We start from the raw sequence: 23,288 nt of genomic DNA, 5'->3' as shown, positions 1-23,288 counted from the left end.
GGATTATAGAAGAGTGAGAGGTCATGAGGAAGCTTAGCTCTCTACTATCTGCCTCAAAAATAGCAAAAAAAAAAAAAAAAACACCAGAAAGGGAGCAAATACTTGAAATCTTAAAAAAAAAAAGTGACGTCGGCTATGGGAGAGGGAAAGGTGGTGGGAGGGGGGAGGGGAGGAAAAGAAAATGATCTTTGTTTCCAGTGAATAATGTATGGAAATGACCAAATAAAATAATGTTTAAAATTAAAAAAAAAAGGAGTGAAAAGCACTCAAATGAGCAAAATGAAAGCACTGATAACCTATCAATCTCTTATAACAGACAATTTACTGCCTCATGGAGGGAGGGGAGAATTTGAATCACAAATGTCAGAAAACAATGGTAAGAAATGGTTTCTATATATAATTTTTAAAAAATAGATCTATAAGCAAAAATAATATGATAAATAATAAATGAGCAGAGCCAAAAAGAAAATAATTCAACATGAAGAAAATAATTTTCTGGATTAAAAAAAAAAACCAAAGCAAAAATATTGTTATTGTTCAATCTTGTCTCTTTGTGACTCCACCTGGTGTTTTCTTGGCAAAGATCCTAGAGTGGTTGTCTGCCATTTTGTTCTCCAGCTCATTTTACAGATGAGAAACCGAGGCAAACAGACTTGCCTAAGATCATATAGCTAGAAAGTGTCTGAAGTCATATTTGAACTCAGGAAGATAAGTCTTCCTAACCATAGGCCTGGCATTCTATCTACTATGCCACCTAGTTGCCCTGGAAAACAAAAATGCAAGAAGAAAAATATATTGAGAGCCATCCCAAACTGGTAACTGAGGTAGATCCCTTAGTATTTTAGGATTAATATTGGAACAAAATGAGATACTCATTCAGTTAATAACAAAAGATTTGTTTAGTCATAGAAGAATTTTTTAAAAAATATGCACTGAGGACATTTCAAGTTGATTTCACTTGCTTTAAATATCCATCATGGCCCATCAAGCATCAGAGAGTGCCTGAAACTTCTTCTGACTATTGTCAGGTTTGTAATCAGGCAAACCAGGAAGGAATGTCAATGTTTTGAACCTTTAGTCTTCTAAGGCAGTTAGTAAGAATTGTTTCAGTACATCTTAAGGAAAAATTAGACTAATTTGCTTTGGAGCAGGGGTTAAGATATTGTTCCCCTCATACTCAGTCCCTTAGTGGTGAGAATCTTAAGATCTATTTCGTTTTTCCTTATAGGGTTTAAAGTAATTCTGCTTCCTTTCTGGTGCTTTTGTTACCATTTTTAAGGTACATAGTAGAAAGAGAGAGAGACTTCCTTTCAACCTCTTACTCTTCTATCATTCCATCTATCACTTAATAGAACTTTTGGTGCTATTGTTCATTAACCCTGACCTCTGTTATTGAAGAAGTCTGCTCCAGGCTACACAAAAGTTTAGAATTCATAGTTGGTCTCTCTCTCTCTTTTTTAAACCCTTCCCTTCTATCTTAGAATCAATACTGTGAATTGGTTCCAAGGCAGAAGAACGGTCAGGGCTAGGCAATTGGGGTTAAATGACTTGTTTAGGTTCACATTAGCTAGGAAGTGTCTGAAGCCAGATTTGAACCCAGGACCTCCCATCTCTAGACCTCTCAATCCACCCAGTCACCTAACGACCCCAGTGCAGTTGGTCCTTTACTGTAAAAAGGTGACTGTAAGTTGGATAAATACCAGGAACATTAGGGCTATTACAAAGATAATGACATGTTGCACAGTTACTGACCCTCATCATCAAATGCCTTATACCACCAACTACTTTGTTTTCTCTAGCCTACCAACTAGACCTCCTTCTTCTTGGAAGTCCCATGATAGGGAGTGAAAGATAGAACTCACCTCTGAAGGACTGTGTGGGAACTGCTTAGACACTTTCATTTCCTTGGTTTTTACCAGAAAGCAAATCCCCTCCCAATAATGCCAGCCCCTGGTCCTTTAAACCTCCCTCAGGAAAACAGCAATGCGGAAGGACCAACATTCTTATGGTATAGAAAAGGTGAACTTCAGTAGTCTTACTTTTTGCCAACTCTTCTGCTGGCTAGCCTGCTATTCTCATTCTCTGCTCTGCTGATGGGATCCAAGTCTCTGCCTCCCAGTTACCAATACTTGCCCTCCTGTGCTTGCCTCTCCTCCCTAATGATGGAGCTAATGATTCTGGGCCACTGCCACTGCTCCCTAGCTGACCCAGCATAGAGGATGAGGTCAGGAACTGCCACTCAGGAAATTCCAAAGAATTCTAGACAAGCCTTTGAGAGCTTGGGTTCTCCCTTCCTATCAGTAGTTGTCCTCAAAGTGGAATTGCAGTAGCTCAAAAGAAAAGTGAGATCTGCAAATTTAGAGACATCTCCATTTGTGCCTAAACTCTGGTAGTGCCTTTCAAGCTTATATTGCTCTGATCAGCCAAAAATGGACATGCTGTACATTGGCCCCAACATAGAGATGCCATTTTGGTCCTCTTTGAGTATAAAAGACAACTAACCAACCAACCATTGGAATCCTCTCTAATGTAGGAAATTTCTCTTGATAAAAACTGGCCCATATTCAAGGAATTAGGGGCTACTAAAATCTTGAACTTGTTAACAAATCTGCCACCAATACTAGGAATGTCTAGCTCCAAATCACTCACTTATGCTAAGTGAAAGGCATAGAACAAAACAAAAGTAACTGTTAGCTTTTTTGCTAGAGACTCATCTAGACTCTTCTTTGTGCTCTATTTACCATGTACAAGCAGTAGTAATTTCTGCTAGGGTAAACAGAACAGAAAGAGAAAGGAGAGAGAGAGAGAGAGAGAGAGAGAGAGAGAGAGAGAGAGAGAGAGAGAGAGAGAGAGAGAGAGAGAGAGAGAGAGAGAAGAAAAAGAGAGAGAGAAGGGAAAGGGAGAGAGAGAGAGAGAGAGAGAGAGAGAGAGAGAGAGAGAGAGAGAGAGAGAGAGAGAGAGAGAGAGAATTACAGTTCAGTCCAAAATGTGGAAATGAGTCAGTTTTGAAATTGATGACACCTGCCTATCCTCAGCTCGTTAACTTGGGTGTAATTGACACATTTATCCTTTATCCTCAATTCCAGAAATGTCTCTGGGTTCCTATGGAGAATTAGGCAAAGTCCTTTTAAGTGCCTCAACTAGTGGCTTGAACCAAAGAATCATGACAAAAACTTTGAGTCAAAAATCTGATTGGGATAAAGAGGGGAAGAGCCAAGATGGCCACAGTCTAGACATCAAAATACAAGAAATTATCAAAGAAAACTACCCTGATATTTTTGAACAAGAGGGTAAAATAGGAATTGAAAGAATCCATAGATAGCCTCCTGCAATAAATCCCCAAATCACAACTCCCAGGAAGGTTATAACTAAGGTCAAGAGTTCGCAGGCTAAGCAGAAAATACTGCAAACAGCCAGAAAGAAACAATTCAAATATCATGGCTCCCCAGTTCAGGATTACATAGGATTGGGCAGCTTCTACCTTGAAAGATTGGAAGGCCTGGAATATGATATTCTGGAAGGTGAAGGAACTGAGAAATCACCTACCCATCAAAACTGACTATATTCTTTCAGGGGGAAATATTATCATTTAATAAAATAGATTTCCAAGCATTCCTGAAGAAAAGACCAGAACTAACCAGAAAATTTGATGTCCAAATACAAAATTCAAGAGAAGCATAAAAAAAAAATTTAAGGGATGCAATGAGGTAGAATTGTTTATATTCCTACATGGAAAGATAATATTTGTAACTCTTAAAATTTTTAGCATTATCATAGTTGTTTAAAGGAGTATGCATAGACAGAGTATGGTAGTAAGCTATTTAGGATAAGAAAAAAATCAGTGAAAAAGAGGATTGTACTAAGAGAAACAGGAGGAGAGTGGTAAAATGGGATAAATTATATAACATAAAGAGGCAGGGTGAAAATATTATAGTGGAGAGGAGGATGAGAGGGGTGACAGGTAATATTAAAACCTTAGTCTCATCAGACTTGGCTCAGAGAGGGAATAACAGCCTGATTCATTGACATATAGAATTTTATCTCACCCTATAGAGAAGTAGAAAGGGAATAAGAAAGCGGGTGGTGGGGAAGGGAGTAGAGGGGGAATGAGGGGGAGTGACAAAAAGCAAAACGCTTGTGTGGAGGGACAGAATGAAAGAAGATAGTACAGGATTAAAAGGGAAAAACAAGAGTAGGGGAAGACACATGGTAATCATGACTGTCAGTGTAAATGGGATGAACTTACCCATAAAAAGGAACTAGATAGCAGAGTGGATTAAAAAACAGAATCATATGATATGTTGTTTACAAGAAATGCATTTGAGGCAGGTAGATACACACAGAATAAAGGTAAGAGAATGGCATGGAATCTATTGGGCTTCAACCACAATTTAAAAAAATGAGGCATAATAATCATGATCTCAGATAAAGCTAAAGCAAAAAGAGATCTGATTAAAAGAGATAAGGAAGGTAATTACATCTTGATAAACAGTAGTATAGACGTATACTTGATAAAAGGTAGTATAGAAGTAATATCAGTACTTGATACATATTCACCAAATGGTATAGATTCCAGATTTTTAAAGGAGAAACTAAAGGAGCTTAAGAAGGAAATTGACACAAAACTATACTAGTGGATGACTTCAATCTGATGAACTAGATAAATCTAACCAAAAACAAGGAAAAAATAAAGAAGTGAATGAAATTTTAGAAAAGTTAGACTTAATAGATATCTGGAAAAAATTGAATGGGGATAAAAAGGAATATACCTTCTTTTCAGAAACATGTGGTACACACACAAATATTGATAATGTACTAGGGCATAAAAACTTCACAACCAAATGCAGAAAAGTAGAAATTATGCAATGGTTTCATATCATAATGCAATAAAAACTATAATCAATAAGGGCTCATGGAAAGGCAAATAAAAAATTAATTGGAGGGGGAAGCTGGGTAGTTCAGTGGATTGAGAGTCAGGCTTAGAGATGGAGGGTCCTAGGTTCAAATCTGATCTCATATACTTCTCAGTTGTGTGTGACCCTGGGCAAGTCACTTGAGCCCCATTGCCTAGCCCTTGATCGATGGGATTGATTGGTATTGATGGGATACAGCCAAAGCAATATGGGGGGGGGGGGAGTGTCAAAATGGAAGTCTAGAAGCAGCAGAAGTTCAGACCTCTTAATACCCTTCCTTACTGATCACATACTGAATGCTCCTAGGGGACTGAAAATCAAACCTAACAACAAGACAAAACCAAGGAACCCTCCTGTTGGACTCAATTCAAAAGGTATGCCCCCCCCAAGCCAGATTCCGAGAACACTCAGGTTTAAGGGGAAGGCAGAAGGAAGGTTCCAGGACCCCTCCCTCCACCTAGAGTGCTAAGCCTCCAGCAGCAGCGGGAACCTCTGGGCAGGCAAAGGCGCTGGTCTGGAGGGTGTACCTTGAGGGCAGGGCTGTGCCAGGCTCAGTGTGTCGAACACAGGTGGTGGGGAAGGAGTTGGAGAGGTAGCATAGAGCAGGAAGCCTGGTAAGGGCTGCAGAGACCCTCCATATTGCTCCAGCCTTCCAGGAGGTTTTGGCCTTAGAGCACACCCAGCCCAACCCAGCTGAACTTAATTGCATCAAAAGTCTTCAGAGTTCAGGGAAGCCCAAGCTCTAACACCCCTCCCCCACAGACTGCTGGACTTTAATCTAATCAAAAGCCTCCAGAGGACAGGGAATCTCAAAAGCCAACCCCCATTCCCCATAGACTGCACTGAGAGATCTGAAAAAGCTCCAAGAGGGGAGACTGACAGAAAGCCCCCAAACCAAAATAATGAGAGGAGCAAGAGCACAGACAAATACAGGGAGCAAAGAAAGGGTAAATATGAGCAAACAACAGAAAAAAGAAGAAAGAAATTACAATAGACAACTTCTGTACAGGCAATGATCTAAGAGCAAACGGAACAGAGGAGGCAAGCAATAAAAGAGAAGTCCCAGAAAATTGGATACAGGCTTTGAAAGAACTCAAAATGCAATTCAAAACACAATTAAGAGAGGCTGAAGACAATTGGGAAAAAGAACTTAAAAACTAAGATAAGTCATCTGGAATCAGAAAATAGTGTCTTGAAAGCCAAAATCAACCAGCTTGAAAATGAGGCAAAGTTGATGAAAGATGAAGTGAAAAAGATGAAAGATGAGGCAAAGGAGATGAGAGATGATGTAAAGAGAATGAAAGATGACCTCCAAAGAAAATCAGACCAGAAGGAGAAGGATGACCAAAAAGCCAGGGATGAAATCCAGTCTTTAAGAACCAGAATACAACAACTAGAATTAAATGACCTCACAAGGCAGCAGGACACTATAAAACAAAACCAAAAGAATGAAAAAATTGAGGAAAATATGAAGCATCTCATTCACAAATCAGAGGATTTAGAAAATCGGTTGAGGAGAGAGGATTTATGAATCATTGGTCTACCAGAAGACCATGACAAAAGAAAAAGCCTGAACATAAAACTACAGGAAATTATTCAAGAAAACTGCCCTGATATTCTAGAACAAGAGGGAAAAATAGAGATTGAAAGAATCCACAGATCACCTCCTGTACTTAATCCCCAACTGACAACACCCAGGAATGTTATAGTCAAATTCAAGAACTATCAGACTAAGGAAAAGATATTACAAGCAATGATAAAAAGGAGAATCTCATTCCAAATAACTGCAAAATGTATTAAATATCTGGAGATTAACCTTTCAAAGCACACAAAAGATTTGTGTAGATTCGATCACAAAGCATGCCTCAGAGAATTAAGAACAACCCACTATTCAGTGCTCATGACCAGGCTGTGGCCATATAATAAAAATAACAATATTATCAAAATTAATTTACATTTTTAGCTCTATGTCAATCAAATTACCAGCAGGATACTACACAGAGCTAGATAAAATAACAAAATTCATCTGGGATAAAAAGATCTAGAACATGAGGGAAATAGTGAAAAAGAAGAATGAAAGGAAAATGGTATTTGCAGACCTCAAACTACAGTATGTTGTAAAGCATCAGCCATCAAAACCATATGGTGTAGACTGAAAGATAGAGGGATAGAATAATGGAATAGACTAGGCAAGGTAAGACTTAGAAGCAATAGAACTCAATAATCCAATGTTTGATAAAGTGAAAAACATAAATTACTTAGGGAACAACTTCCTGTTTGACTTTTTAAAAAATGATGAGAAAACAGTCTAACAGAAACTAGACTTAGATAAATATATTACACTCCATGATACATTCTAAATGGATAGATGACCTTAATATTAAAGTTTAAACTATTTCTTTTAAAATGAGAAGCTCTTGTAACTCTCACAGCTAAGGGTAAGAGATGTCTTCTTTAATAAACAAGAGATAAAAGCAGGCACAGCTAGCTAGCACAGAAAATAGAGAGCCAGGTCTGGAGTTGGGCTCAAATGTGGCCTTAGACACTTCCTCTATGACCCTGAGCAAGTCATTTAGCCCCAACTGCCTAGCCCCTACCACTCTTCTGCCTTGGAAATGATACTTTATATTGGTTCTAAGGAAAGAGTTCTAAAAAAAAAACAAGAACAAAAGAAAAAATAGATAACTTTACTTCAAATGGAAAAAAAGACTGCATGGACAACATTTATGCATCTAGGATGAGAAGAGAAGTGTTTGAATGGAAAAAAATCATTGGATCATATTTCTCTGATTAGAGTTTGATATCCAAGATATATAAATATATATAATATAAATATAAATATATAAAATATATATTATTTATATGTATGTGTATATATTAATTATATATATATTAGAGTTATTTATATATATATATAAAACTAATAGCCATTCCCCAACAGATAAATGGCTGAAGAATATGAACAAACAATTCACAAAAGGAAAAGTGTGAAGTATTAGCAACCATATGGAAAAATGTTCCAAATCACTAATAATAAGAGAAATGCCCAAGGTCAATCCATTGATCCACTTAGCTGTCTGTCCACTCTGATTTCTGACCTCCCTGGCTTCCTTTGAATCTCAATTAAAATATCATCTTCTATAGGAAGTTTTTCTCAACCTTTTTTTAATTCTAGTGCCTTCCCTCAATTAATTATTTCTTGTTTACCCTGTATATAGTTTGTCTATACAATTTGTTTGTGTCCTCCATTAGAATTCAAGCGCAGAGACTGTTTTTTGGTTTCTTTTTGTATCCTGAACTCTTAGCACAGTGCCTGGCAAAATAGTAAGTAGGTGCTTCATAAATAAATCCTTATTGACTGATTGACTGAATTATGTCAATCAGTGCTAAAAAGGCTTTTGATGAAATCTGATACCCATTTCTATTAAAACACTAGAAAGCAAGGGGCAGCTGGGTGGCTCAGTGGATTGAGAGCTAGGCCTAGAGATGGGAGGTCCTGGGTTTAAATCTGACCTCAGACACTTCTTAGCTGTGTGACCCTGGGCAACTTAACCCCCATTGCCTAGCCCGTAACACTCTTCTGCCTTCAAGATGGAAGGTAAGGGTTAAAAACACACACACACACACACACACACACACACACACACACACACACACACACACACACACACCAGAAAGCAAAGGAATAAATGAGTTTTTCTCTAATATCATTAAGACATATCTAAAATTGCCAACAAATTATATATAAAATAGTTAGTGTGTTCCAAAAAGATAAGAGGTAAAGCAAAGATATCCATTATTATCATTCCTTTTTAACATAGAGCTAGATATGCTAGTGATAGCAATTAGATAAGAAAAGGAAACCAAAGGAATATAAATCCAGGCAAAGAAGAAGAAACTATCATTTTCTGCAGATTGATATGACCACCTAAGGAATCATAGTCAACTAAAATAATTAATTAAAACAATTTATAAATTCAGCAGTTTTAGGACATAAGATAAATCCACCTAAATCATCAGCATTCCAGTAGATTATCAATAAATTCCACAAAGAGAAGCTGAAAAAAGAAATTTCATTCAAAATAATTACAGAGAGTATTAAAATATTTGGGATTTCTACAGTTAGCTATATGAATACAACTCCAAAAACTCCTTACAGAAATAGAGATAGATTTTAAATAGCTGGAGATAAACTAATCATCTGTAGGTAGCCTGAGTCAATATAATGAAGTTGACAGTAGTACCTAAATTAATTTACTTATTTCATGCTATATTGATTAAATTTTTTAAATTTTATTTAATTAGATGATTTAGAATATTTTTCCATGGTTACAAGACTCGTGTTCTTCCCCTCCCCTACCCCTACCTCCTTCTCGTATCTGACGCTCAATTCCACTGGGTTTAACATGTGTCATTGATCAAGATCCATTTCCATATTATTAATATTTGCACTGGGGTGACCTTTTAGAGTCTATTTTCCCAGTCATAGCCCCATCAACTCATGTGATCAAGCAATTGTTTTTCTTCTGTGTTTCTTTTCCAAAATTCTTCCTCTGGATGTGGATAACGTTCTTTCTCACATGTCCCTCCGAATAGTTCTGGATCATTGTATTGCTGCACTAGTAGAGAAGTCCATTACATTTGATTGTAACACAGTGTATCAGTCTCTGTGTATAATGTTCTCCTGAATCTGCTCCTTTCACTCTGCATCAATTTCTGGAGGTTGTTCTAGTTCACATGGAATTTGAGCACAATAGTATTCCATCACCAACATATACCACAATTTGTTCAGCCATTTCCCAATCGAAGGGCATCTCCTTATTTTCCAATTTTTTTGCCACCACAAAGAGCACAGCTATGAATATTCTTGTACAAGTCTTTTTCCTTATTATCTCTTTGGGGTACAAACCCAGCAGTGCTATGGCTGGATCAGAGGGCAAACAGTCTTTTAGTGCCCTTTGGGCATAGTTCCAAATTGCCCTCCAGAATGGTTGGATCCATCCACAACCCCACCAGCAATTCATTAATGTTCCAATTTTGTCATATCCCCTCCAACATTTATTACTTTCCTTTGCTAATTGTTAGCCAATCTGCTAGGTGTGAGATGATATTTCAGAGTTGTTGTGTTTTGCATTTCTCTGATTAAAAGAAATTTAGAACATTTTTTCATGTGCTTATTAATAGTTTTGATTTCTTTATCTGAGAATTGCCTATTCATGTCCCTTGCCCATTTATCAATTGGGGAATGGCTTGATTTTTTGTACAATTGATTTAGTTCCTTATAAATTTGAGTGATTAGACCTTTGTCAGAGATTTTTGTTATAAAGGTTGTTTCCCAATTTGTTGCTTCTCTTCTAATTTTGGTTTTATTTGTACAAAAAGTCTTTAATTTAATGTAATTAATATTATTTATTTTGTATTTTATAATTTTTTCTAACTCTTGCTTGGTCTTAAAATCTTTCCTTTCCCAAAGATCTGACAAGTATACTATTCACCTAATTTACTTATTGTTTCCTTTATGTTCAAGTTGTTCATCCATTCTTAGTTTATCTTGGTGTAGGATATGAGATGGTGATCTAAACCTAATCTCTTCCATACTTTTTTCTAATTTTCCCAGCAGTTTTTGTCAAATAGCACATTTTTGTCCTAAAATCTGGGCTCTTTGGGTTTCTCATACACTGTCTTGCTGAGAGGTCACTTACCCCAAGTCTATTCCAGTGATCCTTCCTTCTGTCTCTTAGCCAGTACCAAATTGTTTTGATGATCACTGCTTTATCATCAAAGGTGATAATTTAAGATCTGGTACCGCTAGGCTACCTTCCTTCACATTTTTTTTCATGATTTCCCTTGATATTCTTGATCTTTTGTTCTTCCAAATAAACTTTGTTATTGTTTTTTCTCATTCTGTAAAAACGTTTTTTGGTAGTTTGGTGGGTATGGCACCAAATAAGTAAATTAGTTTGGGTAGGATTATCACTTTTATTATGTTAGCTCATCCTACTCATGAGCAATTAATGTTTTTCCAATTATTTAGATCTAGTTTTAATTGTGTGGAGTATCGATTCAATTCTAATGGATTAACTTATAGAACTAAAATAAATTATAATGAAATTAATTTGGAGGGACAAAAGGTCAAGAATCTAAAGGGAAATAATGAAAAATAGAGGGGGGGGAAAGGGATTCTAGTAATAGCAGATCTCAAACTTTTACAATACGATAATTATCAAAACTATTTAAAAAGTAAAAAAATAGATGAGTGAAACAATGTGAAAACAAATGAACAAATTCAAAGACCCCAATTGGGTGAGGGAGGAGATAAGGATTCAGTTTTTTGACAAAAACTGTTGGAAAAACTAGAAAGCAGTTTAGCAGAAGTCGGACCAACATTCACATCATATGCTAAGATATACTCCAAATGAACACGTCTTGGACATAAAAGGTCAGATTATAACTAAATTAGAGGAACAAAGAAGAAATTACCCCTCATGTCTATGGAGAAGGGAAGAATTTATGTTCAAACAAGGTATAGGGATGATCATAGAAGATAAAATGAACAATTTTGATTATATGGAATTTTTTTTTTTTGCATGAACAAAATTATGCAGGTAAGATTAGAACAGCCCAGAAATAGATAACTCAGGAGTGGAAGGGATCTTTGCAGCAAATCCCTAATAAAGGTCTCATCTCCAAGTTATATAAGGAAATGATTCAAAGTTATAAGAATAAGATCCAATCTCTGTTAGATAGTCAAAGGATATGAGTGGGCAGTTTTCAAAAGAAAGAACCAAACTATTCACAAAAACTGCCCATAACCATAAAGAATTCAATAAATGCAAATTAAAATACATCTGAAGTTCTACCTTATACCATTAACCCATTAATTGACTAAAATGACCCAGGGAATGACAAATGTTAGAGGGGCTACAGGAAAACAGATAGGACTTAATCTGGTAATTTTAAAAAGAAATTTTGGAAAGAAATTTGGACCGGTGCATCCAGCTCCATGTCTAGCAGTGCCTATTAAACCTATATACTATTTCCCAATAAAATTAAAGAAAGAAGAAAAAAAAACCTAACAAAAATATTTATAGCAGCTCTTTTCATAGTAGAAAAAAAGAACAAAACAAAACTGGAAAGTACAGAATAACTCATCTACTGAGAAATAGCTAAACAAATTAAGATATATGAATGTAATGAAGTACAGCAAATGATGAAATGGACAGTTTAGAAAACATTGGGAAAACTTTTATAAATAAATGTAATATGGAGTGAACAGAAGTAAGAGAAAAATTTATAACAATGACTATATAATAAAGAAAAAACTTAGACTTTAGCACTCTGATCACTACAATAATAAACCATGATTCTAGAGGACCAAAGTGCTTACTCTAGCCACTCTCTGACACAGAGGTGGTGAGCTGACAATGCAGAATGAGACATGTATTTTTGGACATAACCAGAGAGGAAATTTTCTTCACTTTGGCAGTGAATATTTGTTTCAAAGATTTATTTTATTCATTTTTGTTTGTTTAATGAGAAGGGAGAAGTGTGGGAAAGAGAATAAATGCTTGCTAGTTAATAAAGAAAAAACAACAGAATTAAAAACAAAACCATCTGTTTTTTAAAAGTCAACAAAACATTAAAACACTTAGCAATAAGAAAGGAAAAAGAAAAAGAAACATTAAAATTAGAGAGACAACGGGAGAAATAATGTTGAATGAAAAAATCATGAAAACTTTCTATAGTACATATATGCTTAAAAATCAAAAATTACAAAATAATTACTAAATAAAAAAGAACTTTTAAGTTGTCATAATAATAATTCTGACCATATCATTGTTAAAAATAAATAGTTTCTACTTAAAGGAATCCTTTCAAGAGGATTTAGTCATTATGTTCATAGAAAGTGATTTTTTTGTTTTAGTTGGTTTTTAAATGAAGTTTCTTTTGTAAGTAGAAATAAATTTAATGACACTAAAGTGAATTTATTGGGTTACAGTTTTTTGTAAATTGACTAGTGGTGGTTTGTTCAAAAAGAAGAAAACAAGAATGAGTTATGTAATAAAGTTCTAGAATTAAGCCCTTAAATTTACAACAGCCTTACCCTACCTGTTTGAGGTTATGAAATCCTGACATAGGAATGCACAAATAACACTGTAGAATTTTTTCATTTCCAAGGTCTCAGAAAAGAAGCAGACCTAAATGGGAACAAAAAATTAAAATAATGAATGGGAAAGGGAACAAATTATAAAGACAGACTAAAATTTATAAGATAATTGTAAAGTAATAAATATAATAAAAATGTATAGGCTATCACTAAAAGAGTATTCAAAGGCAAATTTATATTTTTCAACATGCCTGTCAACAAAAGTAAAAAAGATGAATGAACTGAAAGTACATTTTATAGATTAGAAATAAAATCAGTCAATAACACAAAACAAGAACAAAAGTCATTTCAAAAATTAGGGGAGAAATTTGCAAATTGAGAACAAACACCCCCCCCCCATTATTTAATAAATGGACAAAAAAATTTGGGTTTTTTAAGGACTAACAAATTCAATAAGCCATTAGCTAAATTTACCAAAAAAGAGAGAGAAATCAAATTATCAAAATAAAAAACAAGAGATAAAATCACAATGAACATAAAAAAATACTGAAAATAATAAAAATTGATTGATATACCAGAAAAACTGAAAATCTAAATGAAATGGATGAATATTTATCAAAATACAAGATACTTGGTTCTATGCTAATGTGAAGATAGGATTAACTCTCCCCTTGTCTATTTTTAGCTAAACAAATCAAGTACCCCTACTTGATACTAAGGAAGAGAGTTTGAAAGTCACTTACTAGAGTAAACTCACACCTCCAAAGGTCACTGGTCTCCACCTCCCCCCAGGGCAGTGCTAGGCAAATTTAAAGGCTGTGATTGGTTTGCATAAGGAGCAACAGGAAGTGACTTGGAGAAAACTGCTTTAAAAAGACCAGCTGGAAGATTCAGTGATTCATTCTTCAGTGCTGAGCTAGACTGGAGGAGGAGACTCTTTCCGTGGATCTTGCATTGAAGTGATTCCTTCTGGTGAGATTCTTGGAGGTCTTAGCCTTGGAAGGTTCTCTGAAGATTCTTCAGCATCTCTGGCTCTTCGGATTTCAGCTTTCTAATTAGGACTTTGGATTCTGGTGAGATTCACGTTTAGATTTGTCTATAGACATTAGGATTAAACTGAGGGTATTTTTAGTTAGTCCTTTCTGTCTCTGTACATTTTTCCACTTTTACTCTTTCCACCTCTTTGTAAATAAAGCTACTAAAAGTCATTTTGACTTAAGCTGTAATATTTTTAAATAGGGGACCACAACATTACTTTAGAACTCTCATATTTAGCATAAAACCTAGATTTAAAATTTTAAACTAGCAAGCAAATAAAGGATATAAAATATATGATCAATTTATCATATATTTTATGGTGGAGAAGTAAATGGCAAACCACTTTAGAATTTTTACCAAGAAAACCCCACACTGGGTCATGAAGAGTTGAACTCAAAAATTACACCATATGGTTATAGAATACATGCAGAAAAACCCTTTGATAATATTTAACATTTGTGTTTACATGAAAAACAATACAAAACAGGAAATTGAAGGATTTTTCTTTAACATAGCTAATGTAATTAGGAAAATTTAATTATTTCCTGAACTAAGAACAAGGGTGAAGCAAAGATGTTTTCTATCACTTATTACTTGACACAATTTTAGGAAAGCAATAATAAAAGAAAAAAGAAATTAAGGAAATATACACAGATGAGTAGATTTTCAAATTTCTCTGCAGCTGATAGGATAATTTACTTAGAAAGCTTAAGAGAATCAACCAAAGCACTAATTATGACAAGAAATAACTTTAGCAAAGTAACAGAATACAAAGTAAACTGGTACTTTCCACTCTTGAGGGAGGAAAAGTCAGTCATTTAGCAAAAATTTATTTTGTTTTGTTTGTTTGTTTATTTTTATTCAGAGATATTTTATTTTACCAATTACATGTAATAATAATCTTCAATATACATTTCCCAAAATTATAAGATCCAAATTGTTTCCCTCCCTCCCCTCTCCCCCTTTCAGAGATGGTAAGTAATACAATCTGGATTATACATGTGTTATCTTGCAAAACATAGTTCCATATTGGTCACTGTTGTAAAAGAATACTTATATAGAAGCAAACTCACAAAAGAAAGCCATAAATGAACTAATGTGAAAGAGAGTATGCTTTGATCTGCATTTGACTCTATCACTTCTTTTTCTGGAGGTGAATAGTATTCTTTGTCATAAATCCTTCAGAATTGTCCTGTATCTGGATTGCCGAGGATAGCTAAATCTGTTACATTTGATCATTGTACAATATTGCTGTTACCGGCTACAATGTTCTGGTTTTGCTTATTTCACTTTGCATCAGTTCATGCAGATCTTTCCAGCGTTTTTTGAAATCATCCTGCTTATCATTTCTTACAGCACAATAGTATTCCATCACCAACATGTACCACAGTTTGTTCAGCCGTTCCCCAATGGATGGACATCTCCATTTCCAATTCTCTGCCACCACAAAAAGAGCTGCTAGAAATATCAGGATGCTTTGAAACCATGACAGGGAATGCTATTGACCTCCAGAGAAAGAACTGTTGGAGTCATCTATCCCATCAGTGTATTTATGGATTTGTTTTGGACTTTCAGTTATAGATGAGTTTTCTCTTACAACAATGACCAATATGCAATGAGTGAATATGAATGAGTGAAGGTGTTTTGCATGACAATAAAAATAACATTTTTAAAAATTCTTCCCTTTTCCATAGACCTGTCAGGTAAATTATTCTATGTTCCCCTAATTTGCTGATGGTATCACCCTTGATATCTAAATCACATGTGCCATTTCGACCTTATCTTGGTATAGGGTGTGAGATATTGGCCGATACCTAGTTTCTGCCATACTATTTTCCAATTTTCCCAGCAGTTTTTGTCACAGTGAGTTCTTGTTCTAAAAGCTGAGGTCTTTGGGTTTATCAAATACTAGGTTCCTCAGGTCATTCCTGTATATTGGCTTTCTAATCTATTCCATTGATCTACCATTCTATTTCTTAGCCTGTGCCAGACTGTTTTGATAATATCTTTGTTTTATTTTGAAAAGCCTTACCTCAGAAGAGTGGCAGGGGCTAGGCAATGGAGGTTAAGTGAATTGTCCAGGGCCCCACAACTAGGAAGTGCCTAAGGTCAGATTTGAATCCAAGTTCTCCTGACTCTTTATCCATTAAGCCACCTAGCTTATACTTTTATATAATTTTATAATTTAAGTCACCCTACTCTCATCCTCTTTATCATCATTATTACTATGTGTTTCTCATATGTAGACTTTACACTGATCACAATGGAGACATGTTGAGGAAAAAAGAGACTAATCCTTGCCCTCAAAACACTTCTAGGGGGCAGCTGGGATTGAGAGCGAGGCCTAGAGATGAGAGGTCCTGGGTTAAAATTTGGCCTTAGACACTTCCCAGCTGTGTGACCCTGGGCAAGTCACTTGACCCCCATTGCCTAGCCCATACCACTCTTCTGCCTTGGAGCCAATACACAGTACTGATTCCAAGATGGAAGGTAAGGGTTTAAAAAAAACCAAACGAACAAACAAATATTATTTCATCCAAGCCAAGGATGAGAGAGAAACTATTATGAAAACTGCTATCTACTTCCAGAGAAAAAACTGATGCAGTCTGAGTGCAGATCAAAGCAAACAGCTTTTTTTTTCTTTTCTTTTCTTGGGATTTTTGGTCTCTTTTTTTTAAACAAAATGACTAATATGGAAATATATTTTGCATGACTGCACATATGTAACCTTTATCAAATTGCTTGCAAGGAAAGGGGAAAGGGAAGACATGTGGGAGAGAATTGGGAATTCAAAATTGTTAACAACGAAGGTTAAAATTTTATTTTTCCATGTAATTGGGAAAAAGAAAATATTGAAATTAAAAAAACAGATATTAGCTCAGTTGATCCTCACAATGCTAATAATAATTATAGCTAACATTTATAGAGCTCTTGCCATGGGCCAGTGCTAAGTGCTTTATAATGATTATTTCAGTTGAGTCTCATAATAATCCACTTACATAACTCACAACAAAAATGTACTACCCTGGATAGTAAGCGCTATTATAATCCTCATTTATAGATGAGGAAACTGAGACAAAGGAGGTTAAGTGACTTGCCCAGGGTCACACACCTAGTACATACCAGAGGCCAGATTTAAATGAGGTTGTCCTGATTCTAGGCCTGGTACTCTATCAATTCTGGGAGGTAGATGCTATTATTATCCCCATAATAGACAAGGAAACTGAGGAACTCACCCAGGGCCACACAATAAATAGGGATCTGAGGCTGGATTTGAATTCAGGTCTGTGGCATCCCTGTAACTCCTGAAAGGGACAGGGAGTTGAGAGCCCCTCCCTGGATGATTGATTCCAGTAGACAACTAGAAGGGAGGTAAAGGCAGTTTGGGAGGGGGGGGGGCCTGTGGCACTGCCTGGCCTCTCCAGTGTAGGGAGCCACTGAGTTGAACTGGGGTGTCCTCCCCCCCCCACTTCCTGCCACCCCTCCCCCAGGAACAGGTGTGGTCTGTCCCCAGCTGGAATTACTGTCAGGGTTGCCCCAGGATCCAACTGGACAGAAGGAGCTTCAAGGCCTAGGAAGGGAAGAGAGGGCCCAAGTACAGGTAACCAGGCCTTGAGACTGGAAAACTGGTGAGGACCCCTGGGAATGGGAATCCAAGCTCCTGCAAAGACCCCTTCTGTATGGCTGGGATCTGGGGGGGCTTTGGAGAGCGGGAAGGGAGCTGGTATAGGAAGAAGAAAGAAGGGGGGGGAATAGGAACAGTCCAGGGGTCTTAGTAACTGGGAGGAGAGGGAAGGCCAGGAGGAAGGGTCAGGAGGCTCATGGGAAGAGAGGAGAAGAGGGGGGGACTGATAATGGGGGACACTCCAGGAGCCCTAGTAAGGGATGGGGTGGGGGGAGTCAGGGGGAAGGGTCAGGAGGCTCATGGGAGGAGTTGAGAAGATGGGGGATGGAGGATGATGGGGTTCACTCCAGGAGTCTTAGTAACTGGGGGGGTAGAGGGGGCAGGGAAGGGTTAAGGGGCTCATGGGAGGAGATGAGAAGATGTGCAGGTGAAAATAGTGGAGAGACAGCTGGAAGGGGAGTTAGGGCAGTTGGGGGGGGGGGGGCTGGGTGCCTGTCCCTCTAGGGCAGGGTTGAGGATGGTGGGCCGGGAAGTGAGCACTTCTTGGACTCCTTTTCTGGGAACTAAAGTGTGGGTGTGGGGGGCAGAGGAGAGGCTTCCTGGGCTATGACTCTCCAGACTGTGCCTCACGTAGGCTTCCTTTAGAATCCTCTTCTGAGCTCCTGAGGGTTTATATGAGTCTGGGGATCCCCCCTCATCCTGCCCCATCCCAACCCCTCTTACTGCATCCAGAGAAGTTCCCTAGAGCAGATTTTGTGAGAGGTTATTTATCTTGTGAGAGGAAGTACCACTCTAAGGCCTTTGTGTAGATGTGTGTATATACACATGTGTGTATGTATAAGTACACACGCATGTGTAAACACACACACATGGGCACATACGGGCCCATGGGGTACACGTATACATGTGGGATAGCTGGGGGTGCCGTGGACAGAGGGCTGGGCCTGGAGTCAGGAAGGCTCACCTTTCTGAGTTCACTGAGCGTCAGTGTGACCCTGGGCCAATCACCTGACCTGTGTTTGCTTTATTTCGCTGCAGAAGAAAACAACAGTTTTTCAAAACAAACTCGAGTCAGTATCTGCCAAGAAAACCCAGAATAGGGTCAGGAAGAGTCAGACACGACTGAAAATTACTGAACAAAACACATAAATACATATACATGTTTATTTTTAATATATAATAAATATATTTTATTTACATGAATATAATTTCTATAACATATAAAATAAATTCCATAGAATATATATAAATAATATAAATAGCTTAAAATTTTTGTCACACCCTATCTGTGTGTATGTACTTATTTTTATATACATATATGTCTATACATCCATGTATATATGCATCCATGCATTATGCCTTTACATATATTGTTGTGCAGTCGTTTTTCGCTGTGTCTAACTCTTTCCAACTCCATTTGTGGTTTTCTTGGCAAAGTCACTGAGTAACTTAGTAACTGAGGGGGTAGAGGGGGCAGGGAAGGGTTAAGGGGCTCATGGGAGGAGATGAGAAGATGTGCAGGTGAAAATAGTGGAGAGACGGCTGGAAGGGGATCTGGCTCATTTTATAGACAAGGAAACTAAGTCCATCAGGATGAAGTGACTTGTCCAGGGTCACAGTGTTAGTAAATGTTTGAGATAAGAGTTGAACTCAGAAAGAGTAATCTTGGGGGGGCAGCTGGGTAGCTCAATGGATTGAGAGCCAGGCCTAGAGATAAGAGGTTCTGGGTTCAAATCTAACCTCAGACACTTCCCAGCTGTGTGACCCTGGGCAAGTCACTTGACCCCCATTGCCTAGCCCTTACTGCTCTTCTGCCTGGGAACCAATACACAGTATTGACTCCAAGACAGAAGGTAAGGGTTTAAAAAAAAAAGAAGAAAGAGTAATCTTCCTGACCCCAGACCTGGCACTCTGCATACCTGACACACTAAGTCACTTAGCTGCTCCAAAATATCAGGTACTGTAAAAATGGAGATTTGAACCCCAGACTTCAATCCCCAGAAATCCTTGGCACTTCCCAGAATTCCCTATAATCTCGCCTGAGTGCGAGATCAGCATTTGTATTGAAACTGACCGTAAGGCCTACTTGGGTCTCTCTGCTTCTGCTTCTAAGCTCATGCTTCTCTCAAGATGTAGTAAGTGAAATTGAATGGGCTTATCAGCCCTAGAAACGTGGCTTATTGATTTGTATCTTTGATTTCTAATAATCTTTAATAAACCTCTAAAACATAATACTTTTAGTAGAGAAACTAATTTAACTGCTACAGAGGTCACTAAGGGTCAGATGCAACCAGAACAACTCAACGACAAGAATATCCAAAGACTAGCTATTATCAGTAGTGCTAGTAGTAATAATCATGGTAATGGTAGTAGTAGTAGTATCAGGATCCTGATAAATAGGAACTTCTTTGAACTTTTACAATATTGTTTGCAATGGGAGTACATCTCAGGGACTTAACCTACACCTCTGGCTATGGTCAGGTTAGAACGAAAATAGCCCCCGGTGTGTGACCAGACCAGTCAAGCAACTGCCTAGCCTAAAATAATAGAATTTTAGAATTGAAGAGACCTCAGAGATAATCTCGGCTAGTAAGTCTCTGAGAAAGGATTCAAACTCAGATCCTCTCAACTCTAAGGATGTGAAAATACAGCTATCTTCTATTAAGCCAGACATTAACAAGATTTGGGGTAAAAAATATAAATCAATGCCACTCTTCTCATTTTTTTGTTTTGGAAAATATAGTAAATATATTATTTAGGTTAACTTGTAATAGATGTGTTATTATTAAAATAAGTATTAATTTAAAATTGTTATTTTAAAGTATTATTATGACAACATGTTGACATTTTAAAATATGTTAAAATATTCAGTTTTAACTTCTAATATGGTTTTATACACACGTATATACATATACATATGTGTTTATGGAATGTGTAACATGTTCTACATATACAAAAGTTCTTTGGAGTCTTTAATTTTTCAGAGTGTAAAGGGATCTTAAATAATTTTTTAAAAAGACTTTTACCTTCCATCCTGTAATCAATACTGTGTATTGGTTCTAAGGCAAAAGAGTGGTCAGGGCTAGGCAATGGGTGTTAAGTGACTTTCCCAGGGTCACACAGCTAGGAAGTGTCTGAGGCCAAATTTGAACCCAGGACCTCCCGTCTCTAGGCCTGACTCTCAATCCACTGAGCTACCCAGCTGCCACCTTAAATATTTTTTAAGAATGCAAAGGGGTATCATATGAGGAATAGCTGAGTAAATTATACTATGATTGTAATGGAATACAATTGTGCTATAAGAAATGACCAGCAAGCCCTAGAGACGGGAGGTCCTAGGTTCAAATCTGGCCTCAGACACTTCCTAGCTGTGTGACCCTGGGCAAGTCACTTGACCCCCATTGCCTAGCCCTTACCACTCTTCTGCCTTGGAGCCAATACACAGTATTGACTCCAAGACAGAAGGTAAGGGTTAAAAAAAAAATTTTTTTTTAAGAAGAGTGTAAAGGGGTAGGGAGCAACTTGGTGGCTCAGTGGATTGAGAACCAAGTATTGAAAACACTTAGTATTGATTCCAAGACAAAAGGTAAGGTTGGTTTTTAAAAAGAATTCTATAAAGAGGTCCTCAATAATTTTTAACATAATTTTTGTGAGCTTCCCATTTAGGGGTCCTGAGACCCAAAAGTTTGGAAACATTTAATATATTTATCTAAAATAATGAGGTCTGCTGACTCTTCCACTCAGTGTTCTTTCTGCCACCTCAGACTACTTTTCATCACTTTTGAGTCTGGACATACTACTTAAACTGATTGATGCCACAATTGACTGACATCTGGCCTCCATGGCAGTTTTTTGGTTAGTTTTTAAAACTTTCTCTCTCTACAGATGTTTTGGCAACAAAAATGCAAGTTGAATCCCAGGTTGGGCTCCCGCATGGCAGGTATTTTCACCATCCTCAGCACCATCCAGTCCCTCATTCTTGATTTGGACCAGAAATCTTCCTTTGGGAAGGAGCCCAACAAATACAGCATTTTTGAGGATCTCCATGGTTTGGCCTTCTGGACTGTTAGCTACAAGAATAACATCATCATCTTCTTGTCTATCACCACGCTCCTTGCTAGTTCCTTTCTCCTCTACTCAGTGCACATGAAACTCTACCTGGGCCTCCTGGTCTATATTTTCTGGATCGTCATTTATGATATCACCTGCTTCTCTATACTTCTGCTAATCTCTAAGTTCATCAGGCACCCCTTTACATCTATGAGGTACTACCTGTGGATTAACCAAATTTCCCGAATGATCCTCCATGTATTTTGGTTGCCCTTTGTCATGGCCTATGCCTATAATCTCCACAAGGGCCCATATGCTCAGTTGAGCAAGAAGGGTCTCCATGCCAAACAGTATTCTGAAATCACCGCGGATTCCTGGTCTCATGTAACTTTACCCAAAGAGAGAAAATTCACCTGAGCTTTGTAAATTGGAAGAAAGGAAGGGAAGATAGCCTCTCCTGGATTTCTAGATCCCCTACTTCCTACTCTAATTCCTGATCCTAATGCTTTTCGTTCTATTGATGCTGATTCTTGTTCCTAGTTATTCAGAGTTCTTTTCCTCCTCCCCCCCAAACAAGAGTTTGTTCTGCAGGCAAAAGTTGATGTAGGAAGGGGGAAAGTGGGGAGAGGAGAATTTCACTTGGGTAATTTGTTAAGTGTATCCAATCCCTTTTGGTGCTTAGTAATAAATTGTTTTGTGTTGTTCTTTGTCTTTCAGTTGTTTATCATTTGGGTTCTCCTTTTCAGCTTTACATTTTTATTCCCTCAGAAAGTCTCTTCAACCTCCCAAGAAGTCAGTTCTCCTGGAATCTCTGCCCAGGCAATGTAATGTAATCATTCATTCATTTAACTGACCTACTAACTTAAAAAAAATGTTTAAATCTTTACCTTTCGTCTTGGAATTGATACAAGGTAGTGGTTCCAAGATAGAAGAGCAGTAAAAGCTAGGCAATGGGAGATTTGTCCAGGGGCACAGAGCTAGGAAGTGTCTGAGGTTACATTCCAAACTAGGATATCCCATCTCCATGCCTCATGTTCTATCCACTTTGCCACCTAGCCACTCCCAACAAATACTTCCTAAGCAGCCTACCATGCACAGTGCACTATATTAGGCACTGGGAGAGATTAAAAAAAAAAGTAATAAAAAGGAGCCTTTACCCTTAAAGAAGTTATAGTCTAGTCTTAGTAATGAGACAGATGTGTAGATTAAAATCATTTCAATTTGAACAGACATCTGACTACTTCAGAGGTTCAACCCAAGAGACAAAGAGACCAGAGTTGGGTGGTATAGCAGTGTTTATTTGAAGTGGGAAGGGAGCCTAAGCCAAGAGAATTGTTGAAAGATGGGGGGAAGGGGGCAAGAAGCTACAAGGGGGAGCCCAATGCTAGTAGAATTGTCGAGGCAGTCCCCTAGGGGAGGGGTTGGGGGGAGATGGAGGAGAGGAGTGGCCAAGGGGAGCCAGATGCCAGTACACGGCTACAGAGTCCCATCTGAGTGGGGGAAGATACAGAGTCTTATTGATTTGGGGAAGGAAGGGGGTTTAGGGAACAAGGCA

The 23,288-nt window shown here is 37.5% G+C and overlaps 1 protein-coding gene across 4 annotated transcripts; it reads left to right on the top strand.

The window, feature by feature from the left end:
* The first annotated feature begins 320 nt into the window (after positions 1-320).
* TMEM217B (transmembrane protein 217B) lies at positions 321-22,437 on the top strand. Of its 4 annotated transcripts, none has more exons than XM_056818152.1 (2): positions 321-376; positions 21,569-22,437. In XM_056818152.1, exons 1-2 carry the CDS (start codon positions 332-334, stop codon positions 22,148-22,150), a joined length of 627 nt encoding a protein of 208 aa, XP_056674130.1. In that variant the 5' UTR covers positions 321-331; the 3' UTR covers positions 22,151-22,437. The 4 variants fall into 4 exon arrangements, with proteins under 4 accessions (XP_056674130.1, XP_056674132.1, XP_007483874.1 ...); XM_056818154.1 differs by lacking the exon at positions 321-376 and adding an exon at positions 5,264-5,287; XM_007483812.3 differs by lacking the exon at positions 321-376 and adding an exon at positions 17,424-17,659.
* Positions 22,438-23,288: the final 851 nt, after the last annotated feature.

Source organism: Monodelphis domestica, chromosome 2 (genome assembly GCF_027887165.1).
Source record: "Monodelphis domestica isolate mMonDom1 chromosome 2, mMonDom1.pri, whole genome shotgun sequence".
NCBI classification, from domain to species: domain Eukaryota; kingdom Metazoa; phylum Chordata; class Mammalia; order Didelphimorphia; family Didelphidae; genus Monodelphis; species Monodelphis domestica.
This window is presented reverse-complemented; position numbering and strand designations above follow the sequence as displayed.